General features: G+C 34.5%; 1 protein-coding gene across 1 annotated transcript in view; it reads right to left on the reverse strand.

Moving 5' to 3' along the window:
- The window catches only part of VGlut (Vesicular glutamate transporter), a 59,652-nt gene that overhangs the window by 36,242 nt on the left and 3,026 nt on the right, over nt 1–20,384 (reverse strand). Inside the window, exons 2-3 of the mRNA XM_073082924.1 lie at nt 10,838–10,997; nt 9,572–9,689 (exon numbers count right to left, since the gene is read on the reverse strand). Coding sequence (XP_072939025.1) covers nt 9,572–9,639 — 68 coding nt within the window. The 5' untranslated portion in view covers nt 9,640–9,689; nt 10,838–10,997. The remainder of the gene's footprint in view (nt 1–9,571; nt 9,690–10,837; nt 10,998–20,384) is intronic.

The following is a 20,384-nucleotide window of genomic DNA, read 5'->3' on the forward strand; positions in this document are numbered from 1 at the left end:
GCTTTATACTGTGTATTATTAGTGCAATAGCTAGTGATGGAAGCATTCAAGCCATTTGCCACATATAATGTTAGCGCAGGTATCTCGTACTCAATGGCGAATGAGTGAAACGTTTAGTGTCAACAAAGTAACACTTGGAGTATCTCGTACTCGACGGTTCTGATGCTTTGTATATTCGACCACTTGCCACATAGAAATGTTAGCGCGAGTATCTCGTACTCAATGGCGAATGAGTGAAACGTTTAGTGTCAACAAAGTAACACTTGGAGTATCTCGTACTCGACGGTTCTGATGCTTTGTATATTCGACCACTTGCCACATAGAAATGTTAGCGCGAGTATCTCGTACTCAATGGCGAATGAGTGAACCGTTTAGTGTCAATAAAGTAAAACTAGGAGTATCTCGTACTCGACGGTTGTGACTCTTTGAATATTCGAACATTTGTCACATATACATGTTAGGGCCAGCATCTCGTGCTTAATGGTGAACATGGGAACCATTTAGTGTCGACAAAGCGACGCCACGAGTATCTCGTACTCGAGTAGGTGGTACTCGTGGCTCGGGTGCATTTTATATCTGGACCATTAATTGCTAAATTATATGCATAAAAATGCAAGCATCTTGCGGTTAATGGCGAATATGAGCACCGTTTGGTGTCTGTAACGTGCAAGAGCGAGATTGGCGTGCGTGAATAGTTTTGAAGTTGTAGATACGAGAAAGTTTTTCAAACAATATAGTTCCTCTCTAAGCATATGTTAGTTATTTAGGCATTTTTATAGTTGTACACACATAACTGTAATAAATGAATACATTATTTTCTTACATACCTGGTAAGTAATTTGTACATAACCTCTGAACCGGTGATCCAACCCGAAGAATTGCTTCGTAAATTCCTGCTACTGCGACTACAACTACGCAGACGTGATTCTTCATTCCTAGTTTCCATTTTCTTCATTTTTTCACTAGCTTTGCTTCACTATACACGTTTAACAAAACTTTGAAAAAATAGTATCACGATGCCTTGGAAGCGCGAAAAAGAAGTGAGGAATCCGGAGCTGTCACTGTCATACGCAGTGTCAGTGGTCTTTAAACTTTTTTTTTTGTTTTTAAAGGCTAAACAATCGCGATGCCGACGAGTGGGAAGAAGGATACTACATTGTAATTCTCAATTATATTTCAGATCACCATGAAATAAAATGTAAATTTTCGTATATAATTGAATTATTTTATCAAAAATCAAATCAATAAAAAAATATTTGATTATCAAATCAATAAGATAACCTATACGACGACGACTTTTAAACGACTCTATCTCAGTAATTATTGCCTAATAACAATTGCTTTTAATTGATCTTGCAATATTAACGTAAATTAAACAATAAATAAGCTTAATAGAAGTAGCATAATATTAAGAAACAAGAATCTTAAGGCACAGGACAAAATATTTTCATTAGACGAAGTTTTAATTAATAAAGGCACAGGAAGTATCATTTAAAAAATAATAATTCTAAAGTATTACGAGCAGTGTCTAATTTCAGTGTGCCCTTTGAAGTAGGATTAATACCAGCAGTGGACCGCCCCCATCGGCCGCACCGCAAATTAAATCCTGTCCTTTCAGAGGATTCTCATTACCGTTTGACAATTTAGTGCTCCTGCTTTAATGACGATAGCATACATAACTACCTATAAATATATTTAATCTGTACCTATGAACTCGTTAATTAACTGGTCCCTACTGATAAATAAATTACTGCCTCAATAAGTATAATTTGTTTTAAAACCAATGTTGTGGCGATTGTGTAGAAGCTGGCTAACTATTGCCATCTAAATGTTTTCTTCTTTCTTGACATTCTTATATTTATTTCTTTATTTAAGCAAAACAAAAGACTTACGAAATAAAATTTCGTGCAAAAAAACTGCTTATTCCTAACAAAATTCTTAATGTGCGTTTTGCAATCAACCATCAGATGTACATTCAAAAACATTCGTTAAACTAAAATCACAGTGAATAAAATAACTCGAACAGCAACCTTTACCAAAATAGTATTTCAAAATATCGAAAGCAATAACAGAAATATTTGCGAATCTGTTTGTTTGGAGATTTAGTGGCTCCGTCATGCGTCCCCCTGGCGCCGGGCGCGGCGTCGCGCCGTCCCGCCGACCAGACTCCGTGGCGGCTACAGATCGATCCCGCGATCTCAATTGGCAACACACCGGGGCAATAAACAATCAATGTCAACGAACATGACGAGCCGATTACTTATTGCCAATTTTAATGACTTGTATTATTTTTATTCTGCGAATGGCTACGTATACCAGACACAATGGCCGAGGTACTACGTCATTGAAATGTTATTACATTAAAACAAATCGTACATTCAATATCACTTAACAAAGCTTATAACTTGTTACCAGATTTTACTGTCCCGCCGACCAGACTCCGTCGCGGTTGCGGATCAATCCCACGATCACATAATTGGCAACAGTCTATGATTATAAAAATTCAATGTCAGCTTACATGGAAGTTTACATGGAAGTAACCAGACATAAAGACGACCGAGGCACTACGTCACTGTAACTTTATAATCAAAACAAATCGTGGCAATAAATATTAAATATCACTTGACGAAGCTTATAACTTATAACCTTTTTTTTGCCGTCCCGCCGACCAGACTCCGTGGCGGCTGCGGATCGATTCCGCGATCTCAATTGGCAACAAACCGTGTCAATCACTCAATAACGAGTTCATTACTTGTTACCGATTTTAATGACTCGTATTATTTTTAGGGTTTACGCTGAATGGCTACGCATACCAGACACAACGACAGAGGGACTACGTTATTGTAATTAAGTAGTTAAAACAAATCGTAATAATAAACATTAAACATCACTTGACAAACTTGTTACCATTTTGTGCCATCCCGCCGACCAGACTTCGTGGCGAATACAGGTCGATCCCCCGATCTCCCGAATTGGCAACAAACCGTGGCAATGAACATTTAATATCAGTGAACATGACGAGCCAATTACTTATTATCAATTTTAATGACTCGTATTATTTTAGGGCTAACGCTGAATAGATACGAATACCAGACACAACGACTGAGGTACTATGTCATTAAAATTTAATAGTCAAAACAAATCGTTCATTAAATATCACTTGACAAACCTTATAACTTATTACTATTTTTTCCGTCCCGCCGACCAGACTCCGAGGCGGCTATAGATCGACCCCACGATCTCAATTGGCAACACACTGTGGCAATAAACAGTCAATGTTAGGGAACATGACGAGCCGATTACTTATTACCAATTATAATGACTGGTATATTTTTTGAACTTACGCTGAAGTTATGGCTACGTATACCAGACATCAAGACGGCCGAGGGGATTATTCGTTCTAATTTAATAGTTGAAACAAATCGTGACAATAGATATTCAATGCCAATTAACATGACGAGCCAATTATGTATTACCCATTTTGATGGTCATACAATTTTTAAATCTTACGTTGATTTATAGCCTACTTACACCAGAATTTATTATTAAACTGAGTATTAACTAGTCTTCGTAACATATCATCATATTAATATATCGTAACATAAAGTAAAAGTGCCAATTAATATAGAAAAGTTATACTTTTCTCATGACACCAGTCAATCACGTATTAACTCTACCGACGGATACTAAACAATATGTACAGATCAATCACCACAATACTCCACTTCATAAACCATGTAATCGCTACTAATTCTCACCCACATAACACACTAATAGAGCGATAAATACCCAAGTACTCCAGAACACAGCTCATTAATAGTACCGATTATATTCCAACGCCTATTTTGGTCTAATTAGTGATCCCTTTCAACAACCACAAAGCAGGGCTACCGCTCATTAAATTTTCACCCAAAAGCCCTGAGGTCTATTGAAACATAATATCAACTGTCAATTTGCGCTGACATGGATACAAATATGATGGCCGCATCAAAGGCTGTCTTGTTCCTAAATAGGTAATATTATACTTGATAATGAACATGTTATGCTAACTATGAGTTGATATGTTTTATGTACAAAGTCAAAGACGTTCAAGTGATTATATACAAAAGAAATTAATATAATGATTTATACTCGATTTGGACAAGATATTGTTTCGCAATTCTTAAGCTAATCGTGAATTTTTACGCAAGAAATTATAAGAAACAAGTAAAATTAATAGACCTCCTATCTACTTAAAGCTGGTCGCATACTATTGTTTGTAGGAGTAGAGTCGAATGGCTTCGATAAGCTAACTATGTCTGCTAAACAAAACTCATCAATACATTCGTAGTATACACGAATCAAATCAAATATTTTATTTAAAATAGATTCTTTACAGAACTGTTTTTAAACGTCAGTAACAGTAACAATCGCTACAATTTGATTTTACTGAAAATAAGAGTAGTTCTCCATTCATATAAATTTTGGGCTGAAACGTGAAACAGCAAGCTAATTTTAGTCAAAAATAAAAATAGCTTTCTTCATTCATATAAATTTTAGGCTGAAATGGGACAAAGCATCAATGCTTTAGCACAAAACAATATGACACGATATAGGTATTAATAATTGTGCCCTATAGTAAAAGTTTCGTTGCTACAATAGACGAAATTACTTTGATTTTTTTGATTCTGATATCTAAGACAAGTTTGGTATCATAGTGGGGTGGCTAAACTAATAATCACCGCTTTCTAACACCGTGACGTCACCGGAAGTGACCTACTCAGTAAGAGGTGCAAATTGAGGAAATATTATTTACGCTTACATCGTTACGGAAGGCCCTCGTATGTTTATCTCAGCTGAATCGAATACGCTATTGATATAGTATATAATTTTTAGGACTAATTAATTAATAATAATTAGTTCTCGTATTTTATTTTCAAACACCGTTTTGTTACAACTATTTTAACATCAATGTTTTATTATTATTATAAAATTATTTAAAAAAGGTATTTTACAGTGCTTACGATTTATGTTTAGTAACAGTATATACAGTCTACGTTTTAAAATATAGTAAATCAACTTGTAAACTCACATTCCTTATAATGGAACTGACAAGGTTTTTCTTAATGTTTTTACAACAGTCATGCTGACAAAACGTTAAAACAACAACTTATTTTAAGAGAATTTGAATACGGGATGACACTTCTATTGTTTTATTTAGGAATAAATTTTGTTGAGAGCAAAATAAAACAAAGTGGCAGCGAGCAATTAATTTAGGGGACCGTTGTGCAGCCGTCCTCCGGCCATGGACCAATCCAGTAATTGTCGCCGGCAATATTCAAATGGCGGAAACAATTAGTGTGAGTGCTGTGTACGTATTAAGCACTCTACACTGAGTATAGACGACAAAATATGATAGATTTCTCGCACGCGCCATTATTTTTCACGCCTTGAATCAATCTTTTTGGTTGTATAAGCGTGGTGCTATGTAATGTTTGCGTATGAATTGTGTTTTAATTAAGAAATTAAATTAAAGAAATACTAAACGTTAAGCCTAAATTTCGTTAAAACAAAGGGTCAAGTTCCCACATTTCTTACATTTACGACATCCTTATTTTGTTGGACACGAAACAAACAGACACAAATATAATTCTAAGAAGCAGAATAAAACCTAAATTTTATGTGTACTAAGAATCTTATGTTTGTCTGAACTCAAATTTAACCCAAAACCCTAAATCCTCATATTTCACCGGTCGTACTAACGCATCGTTACTACCAATTAACGGTTACCTAAACAAATGATAAATTAAAAATAAATGATCAGTTGTATGTAAAATATAATCCAAAATTTTATACACTCGTTAGAGCGGAACGAATAACAAATATAACATAAGCTGGATATAAAGAGTAATAATTGACGGGATCCACCCCTTGGTAGAACATTTCAAATCTCTTTTGTGTACTACGATAACGCTACAAAGCCCGCTAATGTCTTTTAAGGACTTAGTGATTTAAACGGACTAAATAATGAACCAGCTACCCTTTCTCTCCGCTCGCAATTTATGAGCTTAAATCCTTAGTAGAGCGCATCGGAGATTAATTTGCATGTCGTCATATAGACCTTGCATTATATTTGTTAATTGAATGGTCATTTTTAATTGAATTCCTTTTAAGTTTGGATAAATAGTTGTTTTTTCTTTTTATATATTTCAAGCTTAAGTCTTCATGGAGTAACCATAATGCCTAATTAATTAAACCACTATATATTTTTAATATTATATTTTTAAATCCAAAATTATAAAAAATAAATTACAAATTATTTTGATTTTATCAATTATTAGGACTTTGTTGGCTGTACAAATTTATATCTTCAGTATTAACCGTTGTTTATTCTATTTCTTTTTCGTGACAACATATAGAAAAGTCGTTATAATCTTTTTTTTAAATCTCATTTTTGATTTTCAGTAGCAACCAGATAATCAAATAGCTGTCTATTTGATGACACAAATCTGTAAGCTTCGATAACAACTCTTAATAATTTTGCAGATAAAACTTTAAAAAAATATAATGACTAGTGACTAAGTTGATAAATCAACTTAACTTCAGCTAAAGCTGAAAGAACAAAACACGTCAAAAAACTATTCATATTTTTCGATACAATAAGATAAAATTTCCGATAGCTGGTTGCCTGCTCGTGAGTATAGCGTAAATCCGGATAATACTTGTACGTCGCAACCAGTGACGCGAATCGACCGAAAGAGATTGATTATAGCCGTGTTGAAAGATGACAATATACTAATAGTAATGTATTCATAATAATTCATGACCTTTTCTGAAATATTGCTAGCTGTATGCATAGATTAGTAAAGATTACTCACTCCTAACAAGAAAATGTACCCACTTTTGAGAATTGAAATAGTTGCGTAAAAATGTTTTGCCACGTCTCCGTGCTAAAATGTCCCTAAAATAGTTGAAATAATTATTTATTTATTATGTAAATTACGCAGTATTAGTTATTTATTCGTAAATTTTCTCTAAAAATGTTTTTATTTGTCAAGAATTCAAAAAAAGAACTTACTAAAATAAGCCATTTGTGGCTTCATTCAATTTCAAGGCGGTGAGATATCTATACTTATCTATGGCTGTATGTAATTAAGCGACGATAAATCTAAACAGTTCATGTCCATAATTATTTAGAGTGAATTTTAACTAGGCGTGGAAGACCAGACGTATGAGGAACATCACAAATATACTCAAGTGATTTACGGGACCAATGTTGATAAAAAATGGAACTGTTTAGATAGACTAAAAAATCTGTTAAGCGATAATTGAGGATTGGACAATAAAGACTCTTCGTATCTTCAGTTATCGTAATAAATAACGAGGATAAACCTTCATGTATGTACAAAATATACATTTACGGGTCACTTAAAGATATATCAATACTTAATACCGTACCTAAAAAACTGTTTAATATTTAATGACTGTCCATTATTTCTCAAGAATTTTCTGGAAGGAAAACAAGAGATGAAAATGTGCGTGGTAGACGATTGGGCGGTCCGCGTGACGTCACAAATCCGGATTGTCTGTTTGTTATCAGCGCTGCGCACTCGCCTCGCCAGGGCTGCGATCCGCCGCTAAATAATCGCATTATTTATAGCACTCGCTCCATTTAATAGCACTGATTGCACGCAGTAAGCGTTACGTGAAATATAAGCGTTATTTTATTAAGATGAGCTCTACGGTCAGTATCGTACAATTAGGGACTGGTTAGTTGAAATATGAAAATACTCAAAAATACTCTTAAAACATAAAAAATAAGTAATATGTTCGTTGCTGAGTTGTTTCAGCTATTCTGTAAGTTTAACATTAATTAATGGTTCATTTAAGATTTTACCGTTTAAGATTCATAAATATGTTAGTCATAATTATGTTATAGAATGTAACGTATTATAAATATATTCACTTAAACCATTTAGTTTTATATACTTTTTTGTTTGTATTAGTATAACTTGATATTTATATTTTTTGTACCTAAGAGTTACTATACACTTTAAAGATATAAAACTTTAGAGAGATCTTCATTTAACAATATGATGAAAGCTAACGACAGTTAATTTTATTTTATAACTACCTTTGACAAAACAATAGTTGCCACCCCTACAAAGTATTTCCTACTAGTTGGTGATTTCTGCGCCCTTATTTTATTTTATTGCAACGCGTATAATCCGCTTGTCAATATTATCGACAGCGGCTTGCAGCTTCCAGACAAATTGCTTCGTTTCTCTTATCGTACAAGAAACATTCTTATAGTTAGATTCTTTATCTATAACTTAATATTTTGTACTTCTGTTATATTTTCTTTTCAATGCTAAAACATTTGAGTTTTAGACAATACGAATAAAAAAGATTAATAGAATGCATCAAACTTTTTGTATTCTAAATCTTTTTTATTCTCGTTACGAAAATTTCAAACCCTGCAATAATTTGTCTTTTCTATAACTTCGTAACAATTTTATGACGCCTTAGCTATCTAGATCTATTTAGAGCTATAGATCTAGCGAGTTCGAGTTTAATTTTAACCAATTATTTCCTTTTATTAGCACTCATACTTAAAAGAGTATTTGATAATGATATCCCGATTTTATTTTTTTATAATATAAGAGTAGCAGACGAGCATGCAGTCCACCTGATGGTAAGTGGCTACTGCCGCCCATAGACATCTGTAATCAGCCCCAGATAGGATTAGATATTCCTACCTGAGGTCGGCCATAGGTGCGCCGCTACCCCTGAGGACTAAGCTGGAACGCCTCGGAAAAGCCTGTCTCCCTTACCACACCCATCAAACCAGAACACAGCAGCGCCTAACACTGCTATTATTAGGTAGAAATAGGTGTGGCGGTGGTGCCGCCGGAGTCGAACCACAAAGGGTTCTACCACCTACATAAATGCCAAAGTGTACAAGTAACATCTTAATGCCGTAAGATGTCTGACTGGTGATGTAATCCAAATTGGTCAAGGTACACTGATATGATTGATACGTCTTTATTATCAAAAGATTTTAAAATAATTATAAACCAAAGACCTACACATGGATATTAACATTAAATTGGGACACTGTTCCATTACCCTGGATTGTATGCTAAAGTAACATCTAAAGAATATGTACGCCCTACATTTTTGAAAATATTAATACGAGTATAATAAATCCTCCTAAATATGAAGAGCTGGGCATAGATTACCTGGTATCATGAACCTGTATTTTTTTGTAATATAGGAGTACCAGACGAGCAGTCCACCTGATGGTAAGCTATGGCACCCATTGACATCTTTAATCAACCCCAGATAGGATTAGATATTCCTGAGGTCATCCACAGATGCGCCGCTACCCCTGAGGACTAAGTTGGAAGGACTCGGTAGAATAAAGAAGACCCCTTACCACACCCTTCAAACTAGAACACAGCAGCTTGTAACACTGCCCTTATGAGGCAGAAATACGCTCGTAAGTGTGGCGGTGGTGCCGCCGGAGTCGAACCACAAAGGGTTCTACCACCTTTTAATGTAAAAAAGTATAATAATAATGTGGACTTACTTGAACAAAAGGGGTTTGTTAGCGAACAGGCCTGAGGCCTTCTCTTTCGCGGCTTGGAGCCCCTGCATTGCGGACGCCCGATCTCCCACATGTAACTGCACTCACACTTTGCTAACACCTACAATAAAAAGTACTATTTAAAAAATATACTTATTGAAGTAAGTAAATGTTGCTAAAGTCGGGAATTGAAGGAAAAATCTGTCTGATTTCGTCAACCCATTATTTTCCCACTGCGAGGCACGCATCTCTTCTCAGATTGAGACACCTTATATACCATCGCACTAGCCAAGTAAATTGATTTCATGTTCCTTTGAGAACTGTTTTAACAGCCTCAAGGTTTCCTCAAGGTACAACATTTTTATTCAATTAACAACCCATAATTGCCAAACTGACGAGTAACGGCTTCCCATCAGCTATTTAAGCCATTGTCCATCACTGTGGACAAGCGAGGGTTGTTAACCGTCATACACTTAAGAGAAATGAATAAATGTTTAGATGTGTAAGTCTCACACAACATTAAGGTAAGTGATAATTTCTAACGCACATAATCTCAGAACATTGCTGGTGCCTAAGATTCGAACCCCGAACCTATAGGGCGGATTACACATTTAATAAGAGTTTCTGATCTGAATAAATGTGTGGTTTCCTCTGGTTTGAAATAAACCTAGCATTATAAGACCCAACCACACCCATTCTGGTTAAATTTTATCAAGTGCCAACAATAACGAACGCTATAATTTTGTATGAAGTGGGATAAAATTTGACACAAATAACTATTGGCCTAAATCTTTAAAAAGTCCTTTTGGTCGCCAAATAAAACTGTTTAATTGATATTCTCCAAAAATTTATTAAAAAAATCACATTAATCTGACGTGCTAATTGAAGACATCGGTGATGGAAAGTCAATATAAAGCAAAATATTTTTCTAAAAAATCAAATTTAAAAATTGTAAATCTTTCAAAATATCATTTCTCAATTGATTAGCATAGATTGACGTATTATTTCACATTTCAACATCTACATTTCATAATCACTGCTGGATTTCATAATACTGTTTCATCAGACGCGGAGGTAGTATTGATTCGAAAGTGTTACATAACCCAGTGAGAGGTACTCGTACATATACATAGATACTATAGTACATACTGTCCTATATATATTTAAAACGGTACGCTACTTACATTTAGCTATAGATTTACGTATATTTATATCACTATACAATTTCACACAGTTATAAAGTATTTATTTAAACAAAGAAATACTTACATTTTTCCAGATCCTCGGCGTAGCAGGTCCGTAGCACCGTCTGTCGATCGTGTAGCTCCCCGCGCGGCTCTACGGTGACGCTACGGCTGCGCGTAGCCCCTACCGTCATTGGAGGGTACGTCTACGGAAATAGACGAACATCCACCAATGGCGAGATACCCTGGAAAGGGGCGGGGTTTTGTAACATTTCAGAAAATTTTCAGGAGATCCGAAAGCTCACAAAGTACACAGGAACCCTTTCTATGTACCCCTCTGCATACGATACTAGCATATACATAAAGCTATTACAAAGCTTATTACGGTTACTAGCACATTTCTGGTCGCTTCTAAAAAATCGATAATTTCTACGTATATACAACAATGTCAGAATTCATACAAAACAGTATCCTACAAAAAGGCTTAACATATTTGATATCCTAGAAAAGAATAATCTTTATAAATATAATTTCCCTAAATCCAAATATGCAATTAAAAAATGTACGTATGTATTTTAATCAAATGCTGTTTTAAATACAAGAATGTCTCCATAAGAAAATCTGTTCTGCTTGTCGGGAACCGATTGAATACGTTATGAAAAGTACAAACTTGTATTATTGCGCCTTCGGATAGTGTCAAATAAATGTAAAGGTAAAACGTATGTTTTAAAGAAAATAGATTATTTGCATATTTTCTTACATAAGTTACAAATTCTTCGATATTATTTGGATTAACTTAAGTATATCGCTGTGATCCACGTTTCACAGCGCAGTACAGTAACTTTTACAACAAACACAAAACAACAATATGCTTAAAAAAAACAAAAACCCGAACTAAAAAGACCGAAGTCGAATTTTCAAATGCGGGGTTTCATTATTTTTATTCAAAATCCACACCAATCAATTTAATAGTATTTGCTTCAAAATTGATGGTTTTTCAAACGAACTTTTAACCTCTATTTTATCCCTAAGAGTTAATTTTCCAAAAGCGGCAAAATAGGTGTTTCATTATTTTTACCCAAAAAGTCAAATACAAAATTTCATAGTGCAAGCTTTAAAATCTAAGGATTTTCAAACATTCTTTCAACCCCAATTTTAACACAAGGGGTGGAATTATCAAAAACACTTTCTTAGTGCTCTCTTACACTACATAAAGAACCAGTGCGCAAAATTTCGGAACTCTTAGTTTTGTTCTCTAGTTTAGTCTAGTCTAGTTTTACTCTCAGTTTCGGCTGTGTGTTGATCTCTGGCACAGTAAAATAGTCATTTAGTCAGTTTATCAGTCCTTAATCCCTATTGTTATACATACGATACGAATTATCTAATATTGTCGATTATCACTTTATTACCTTAATTTTCTTATTATTACATCCCATAACCTACGATTCCCCGGATTATTTCTATCTCAATCCAGATATGCAAAAAAACGACACTTTGAATTTGAGACGAATATAATGACAACCGTGTGCCTCAAAGTCATATAGAACAAACACAAAAGACACGCGCGGAAAACATAACCCTTTTTGACAATCGGGTAATAAAGACAATATTAACCCAAACATACCACCAAAAACAATCTTCCACTTGTTAGTATCAACCTAAAGGTAAGTAAATAATAATTAATAAAATAAACTATTTTCGTTCATTTTCACTATGATGTCTTATTCCCAACATTCCTACCCTTCCACCAAAATGCAAAAACTGCTTCACGCTACGAATATGTTTGTTGATGGTAGCTCGAACCACATTTTTCTTTTTCTAAAAATCTTCTACATCCTTTGAAGTTACCTAGAGCAGTAAGTACTTAACCAGTGACAATTGCCCACTAACTAAGCATTGAAAATAGAGGCTGTCACTTAAAAAACTTCTCTATTAAACCATTATAAACGTACCACATCCATTGGAATATATTCACGAGGGGCAATCAGGGGAGACGGTTGCGCTCGTTGGGCCGGGAACTTCATTTGCGGGCTCCTCTGCCCGTGAAATGAACTCCCGATATCGCTATGATATCAACGTCAGCGAAACGCAAGGATAAACGGCCATTTGTTTGGATTTGTTACGCTAATCTCTTTTAAGTTATGACTTTCTATAGCCATTCGTGAGGGTGCTCGTTATTATGTTATCATAAATTCGCTATTGTTAAAAGTATTAATGCTAAAACTGTTTAATTATAATTAACTAGTTTTTGCCCGCGGCTTCGCCCGCGTTTAAAAGAAAATAATATAACATGCTAACATACATAAGACTGAAAATTCGGACCTTCAACTTTGCTAAAGATCGTCACTTGGTTAAATGCATAGTTTACGATTCAATCCTTACTAATATCGATTAAAATAATCGATGTTTTGAGTCCAAAAGTTCGACTATCCGATTAATCGATCTTAGATCGCTATCCCTAGTTCCCGTGGGATTTCCTGGATAAAAAGTATCCTTTGTCCTTTCTCGGGTCTCAGACTATCTTTGTACACAATTTCATTAAAACCGGTTCAGTGGTTTAGGCGTGAAGGAGAGACAACCAGGCAGACAGACAGATAGAGTTACTTTCGAATTTATAATATTAGTAAGGATTTGTATCGATACACTACGTATTTTATATGAGAAATCTCAGACAAAAGAAGTGCAGCACATTGCTATATTACCTATATTAATAGTTCGTTCATAAATTCGTAGCTATCCCAGAGAACTAGTTGGATGGTACCGTATGCAACTCTATAGCGCTCTATGTTTATAAGTACGATACATAATAACTGATACTGATGATTATCAAATGATTGATATTATAATTACAATCCATAAGCTACTGTTCCAGGTGTAGTACTGGGTCTCTCTGAATACTGAATCCAAAATTACTTACTACTTATATTAGCGTACTGCGACCTAAAAGCACCATACTTATCGCTATATACGACTGCATAATTGTTAGACAACACACAAATTAAAGCCCCCTATATGAGATCATTAAAACCTGCAACCACACCGCAAACGGTGGTTTTCATACTTGAATCAAGAAATAGATTTTTAAATTAGATCTATTATATTGAACAATCTCAATCTCAACCTTTTCAGTATGTGTACATTAAAAAAATTGCTTTGTATTTAATACCGTTACGAATAAATTTATTTGTAAATTATTTATGTACGGCTAGAGGTGAATTAGGATTACTCTTTCATTAATACGTTCTCTGGAACTAATTACTTAGTGATTTTGTATACGCAAGAATTCAATTAATTTATTTTCTATGCTTTAAATATTGTGTATTATTGTTAATAATAGCATAAAAATCTTAATTATCTTAAGAATTTTTTGCCTTATTTTCCATTTTTTTTAATATTGCCAGTATTACAAAGTGTGCTATTTTCAAGATAGAAGGATAATGCACTCTTAGTAGCGATAAAAGTGGCATCCCCCACCACTTAGCGACGATCGACCACTCGCCGGCAGCTACTCAGCTCTTATCGCCTTTCAACTTACCATGTCAAGTGCGCAACCTACATCAGACCATTTTGCTGTTAAACGTTTTTAAATTACAAATAAAGTGCATCAGCTTACTAAAATATTTTTTTGTTTTATAATATTGAAGTAGCAGACTAGCATGCAGTCCACCTGATGGTAAGTGGCTACTGTCACGCATGGACTTCTGCAATCAACCTTAGATAGGATAAGAGATTCGCTGGAACGCCTCGGAAAAGTATATCCCCTTAAACCAGAACACAACATCGCTTAACACTGCTGTTATTGCTAGAAATTGTTAAATTTCAATAGACTGATTATGGAGAAATTGTCCAATTTCACTTTGGAAACAAAAATATTGGATACCATGATTATATTAAACAGGTGTTAGTTTGTGTAGATAATAAGTAGACATTTGTGCCGACAATATCATTCAATGTTGTGTGATATGTTATATGATATCTTTACTTCCGTGCCACTAGCATTTAAGTAATTTTATTAACGCCTAGATTTTTAAAGACTATAAGCTACTTCAACTTCATAAAGCTCTATCGATACTAGAGACAGGTTCAGCGCCGAACAGAGCCGCCGACGGCCTTCTATATTTAAGCCTACAGAGGTACATGATTCTTCTGCAGCAACTTTGAAATGTGATATTTTTTAGAATGTGTAAATTTTGAGAATAAAATAATATTTAATCTCATACGTCTGTCGTTATAGAGTTCTTTCCGATTCATAACGGTTTACATCTTTTGAAGTGGTCTTTATAAAGAAATTAATGTAAAAGTATACGAGGAATTGCATAGTGATTTGTTGTTTAGATTTTATGAAGATTAATACGTATTCCTTTAATAACAATTTTTATATAGGGCCAAGAAATAGTAAAATGATCGTTGCATACCAACAAAGTGAATGACATGAAAAATATTGGTTTTCGAATTTTAAACGCTTGAATACATTTTTTAACGTTTTAAAGAAATACAATAAATAAGTGGTAAGACAAAGGAAAATATGGTACAGAGACCTTAATGGAGTTTCTAAAATATTTTAAGAGATAGGAATAACTTAGTCTTTATTAAATAATATCACAATACTAAATGAAATACATAAGCATTATTACAAAAAACACTATTTAATGAAAAAATAAGCATTTTGAAATACTGATGTTCAAATATGAAATAAATAAATCTATAAAATAAACAAATAGAAATACATATTTAAAAATTTTGAGGTACAAAGTAATGAGCACTGACTTCGCGCTATACAAAACCTCAATTTAGTTTTTTCCATATAATATAGATAGTAATCAAATATCACATTAGTCAGTCTGGGGGACACCTCATGCCTCTTTAAAGACTCCTTTTTCCACACGATTGCGTATCACCGCCTCCACCTGGGGTACCCATCCCTTTCCCACACCCTGATTTTCATGTCTACCCATCTCTCTCACTCCTACTATTTATGACTTATTAACTTCTCTGAGGTATCATAGCAACCCGCCCGCGCCGTGTCGCTCCAACGATTTAATATAGAAAATTGTGAACTCAGCCGAAAGTAAATTGGAATCAGTTTATTGAATTCTGTTTCCTAATATAACGTACTTGCATTAATGTGTTCTTTATTAGGCAACCACTCAAGAATTAATTTATATCTTTGAGGACTTAAATTACTCTTGACAGGAATATAGCGGAAAATGTAACGTTGTCAACATTGTCACATTACTGTATCACTGCATGGATCTCCTCTAAATGTCCATAGTCCCAATCTGGCCAAGATTGGTAGACTTCACACCCTTGAGATATTTATTAAGATCTCTCAGGTATGCAGGTTTAATCACGATGTTTTATTGTACGTAAACAAGTAATCGTTAATTAATACGAATATAACTGAAATTCACCTTTGATTCTAACCTCGGACCTCCAATTGAGAGACCGAGTTTCAATTAGGCTTTCATGTCTTTTGAAAACTGATAGAAGTATTATGAGACGAGATTTAAAAAAAATAAGCCTATAACTTGCCTTAATTCTAATACTTAATAATAAGTAGTATTGGAAAAGTTGTACTTATTAGACCAATGTAACTCTACAAAAATTTAACGCAAACAGCACATCGAACCCGCACACAAAATTTCTGGACAAATTCTCATATTTCCACAACTCCTCAAAACTTAGCAGTAAAGTTTAAAACCGACTTTGCAAGTATATTTATTTGCTAACACGGTGGAGGCGTACAAAAACAGGTGGAAGTAGCGATTTGGTATCGGATTGCGATGTTTGCCGACCGATCGCTCCCCAAGGACGCCGGCTTCTCGAGATGCAATAAAAATCAAAGGAACTTTCACCGCCGTGCCCATATTGACATGTAAAGCGCTACTAGTATGTGTGTGCCCGTAAGTTGGAGTAAAGGGACAGTTTATTTAATGGAACGAATATAATGGCACTTTAAAAATTCTTTTTTTTAATATCTATATTTTTTTCTTTTTATAATATAAGCGTAGCAGACGAGCATGTCATCCACCTGATGGTAAGTGACTACTGCCACCCATGGACGTCTGTGATCTACCCCAGATAAGACTAATCTTATCTTATTTCAGGTAGGAATCTAACTACCTGAAATTGGCCAGAGATGCGCCGCTACCCCTGAGGATTAAGCTGGAATGCCACGGAAAAGTATGTCTCATGTACCACCAAAATTATACTAACCATATTTTTCCTAAACACGTTTAATTACTTTGTGATAATTACAATTATTAGAAATATTAAAATATGTGGAAAGTGGAATGGCCTGCCTCATGGATATTTTTTAGTTTTACCTACTAGATAGTCTTAAAATTTCCTTAATACTTCCGTTAACAACTTTTAAGATTCTTGTAACATTTATATATGAATTGCTACGCATGTCAACATTACCAGCTTCTACCACACCCACTACTTGACAAAGGTCTCTTATGAATAATGATTTATATTAAGTAACGACGCCTGTCATGTACAAGTTGATAGACTTCACAGATTTTGAAGGTGGTAGAACCCTTTGTGGTTCGACTCCGGCGGCACCACCGCCACACCTATGTCTACCTCATAACAGCAGTGTTAGGCGCTGCTGTGTTCCGGTTTGAAGGGTGTGGTAAGGGAGACAGGCGTTCCAACTTAGTCCTCAGGGGTAGCGGCGCATCTGTGGCCGACCTCAGGTAGGAATATCTTATCTTATCTGGGGTTGATTAAAGATGTACATGGGCGGCAGTAGCCACTTACCATCAGGTGGACTGCATGCTCGTCTGCTACTCTTACATTACAAAAAAAAAAGATTTTTAATACAATGATGAACAGTGAAATTCAAACCTAAACCACCAGCGTAGCGGCCTAAATCAATACAACTATTAAAGCTTTTTAACGAAGCCTTACTTCCATCTATACCAGCATACTATAGCATCAAAGAGCATTTATACAAATGCGGCACTCGCAATAAACAGCTACGTAATACAATTACAGGTGCGCGGGCGGGCACCGCACAAGCTCCGCCCCTGCTGCCATTGTCTACGTCCAAATTGAATAAATTAAAGCCGAATTTAATAACTCTATTAACTTTCGACATAAACAACTCCCGACGTACAGTCGACGTTATCGGACGATCGCTTTATTCAATTAGTTTCGGATGGGCGAGGGTGTAGAGAGCTTTTCATCGATTTTGCTATCTGCGCTAAATTAATATTGAACCATATCTGTTGTAGGTTGTATATTGAAATCCTAATTAAAGGAATTTCAATTATTTTTCAGGATGTTCACAAATGTTATATTATGTTCAATTAATTATTTCGTCTGTTCCAGTTAAGTGATATATCACTAAATAAGTGACTAAATAAGTACCACATGGTTAAGTGGTACTAAATAAGGCTAATTATAATTTACCTTATTTGTGACATTTTGCCTTATTTGATTATAGTTATGCATTGTGGGTATAATTATAACCCCTTTTAAAATACATTTGTATATCTCTTATTACGAATTTAAAAAAATAATTAATCATTTTAAAAGGTGGAAATCAATTTGATAGAATTTTCGCAAGATTTTTTACCAGACTGAGAGAAATAATATTTTTGGGCATGTGAGGTGTCGTTAGATTCGTCCTAATTATAGAAGTGATATTGGTTATAGTTTTAAGCAGTTGGGTTTTTGGTTTATTATAATAGTTATCTTATTACATATAATAATATAAGCTACTCTACTTCTAATCTTGAACAAGCTTTGTGAAAACATACATACAAAGAAGTAGATGCAGACAGAGCCTGAATGCTCTTTCAAATAAAAAATTATGTTTATGACGGACATTGAGAAAATGTCGTTATAATTGCATAATATTTTTCTTGCCTAATTTTCCCTCTGAACGCATATTTTATTTACTTAACTGTTTACAAAAAAATATATTTACTTTACACGACTGTGCTTGAGTCACAAAATGCATCTATGTACCAAATTTCTATTTTATCGGTCGTGTCAATTTTTTGCTAATTGGATGTCATCGACGGACAGATAGATGATAACAGCAATATAGTGATATTATAAGAGTTCCAGTTTTCGTTTTAACGTATGGAGATAGTAGGACTACCATGAGTTTACAAAAGTATTACTCGCTAGCGACTGCGTAAAATAAATGTATGAAAAATTGTACAGCGCCTCTGGTGGTTACTCGTAGAACTAAAATCCGTAGTGACGTAACTCGATACGTAAAAAAACCTATCGAAATCAAATCGCTAGCGAATGTCATTATGATCTATTGCCATACAAATTCGGTCCCATGAGTCATTAATTTGACAGACGTTGTCAAGAAATACCGTAACGATAGTAGTTATGTTATTCACTAGCAAAATGACAATAGTTTTCTATTTACCATTTCTATAGTGGCGTTTCTATGCCAACTCATGGTAATGCTACAGTTACAATTGTACCTATGCGTAAGCGTAAGAAGCTGCATAAGGTACAATTGTACCTTCTGCAGTTTCTTACGCTGTTACCTCTTCAGAACAAGAACTCTCTGTGAAGCATCCGTTAAAAATAATATTTCTTATACATACGTTTATGTCTCTCTAAAATAAAATATATTCGCCCACAAACATAGATATATAACCTAAACCTAGTATACAATGTCATTGCCTACAAACAATAAATTGTAAATGAATGTTTCTATATGAACAAGAGTTAAATTATGTGTAATTTTAATTAATTGTGAAATTAATAATTTCCGGAACCGTAATAGATAGACACATGAAATTTACAGAGGATGCATAACGGTGGCCGCTATAACAAAAAATACTAAAAATAAAATAAAGTTGAATATTAAAGGGGGTCTCCATACAACAAACCGGTATTTTTCGGCATTTTTCGATCTAACTGTTAAACCGTACTAGCGAAACGGTTGAAATTTTTACAATCCGTTTACAATAACTGGTATTATAATAAATACAAATAAGAACCATAAAACATATTTTAATATATTTATTTTAATTTTATTATACGTTGTTCACTTATCATTTGATGGTACGGAAGCATCCATGTGCGAGTTCGACTCGTACTTGGCGAATTATTTTTTTTTGTCTTGACGAGGTAGTGTAACTCTTCAGTCTTCTGTTTTCTTACGAGTTTAAATCGAAACACCATATTTAACGGGCAGAAGGTGGAACGATAATGCCGTCACAGTAGAACCACAAATACAGCGAAGAAAAATTGTATTTTTCAGTACGACGTGTATTTTCTTGCTTAAAGCCTAGACTATAATAATCGTACCCTTAGCTTAGCAAGACAAATGCATATCTACTTCTGAAGACTAAGTTAGAATACTGTAGGTGTCTCTTGTTCTTTAAAATCAGAACACGACAGTAAGCTTTACACTGCTGCTATAAGTAAGAAAGCGGCAGCGGTGCGTCCGGAGTCTATCACTGCGAATGGCTCTATCACTTTCATCTTTAAAATGAAATAATGCAGTATAATACACATTATACTACACGGGCTGCCGAGATAAACAGTATATTAAAATTCAATAAATATTCAAATAAATAGAAAGGATTGGACTGACGTGTAAACTACTCCAAAGTTAATACCTTACATATTTTGCAAGTACGTCTTAA

This window comes from Epargyreus clarus, unplaced genomic scaffold (genome assembly GCF_041222505.1).
Source record: "Epargyreus clarus isolate Ecla_fem2 unplaced genomic scaffold, WU_Ecla_fem_2.2 ptg000018l, whole genome shotgun sequence".
Classification (NCBI taxonomy): Eukaryota; Metazoa; Arthropoda; class Insecta; order Lepidoptera; family Hesperiidae; genus Epargyreus; species Epargyreus clarus.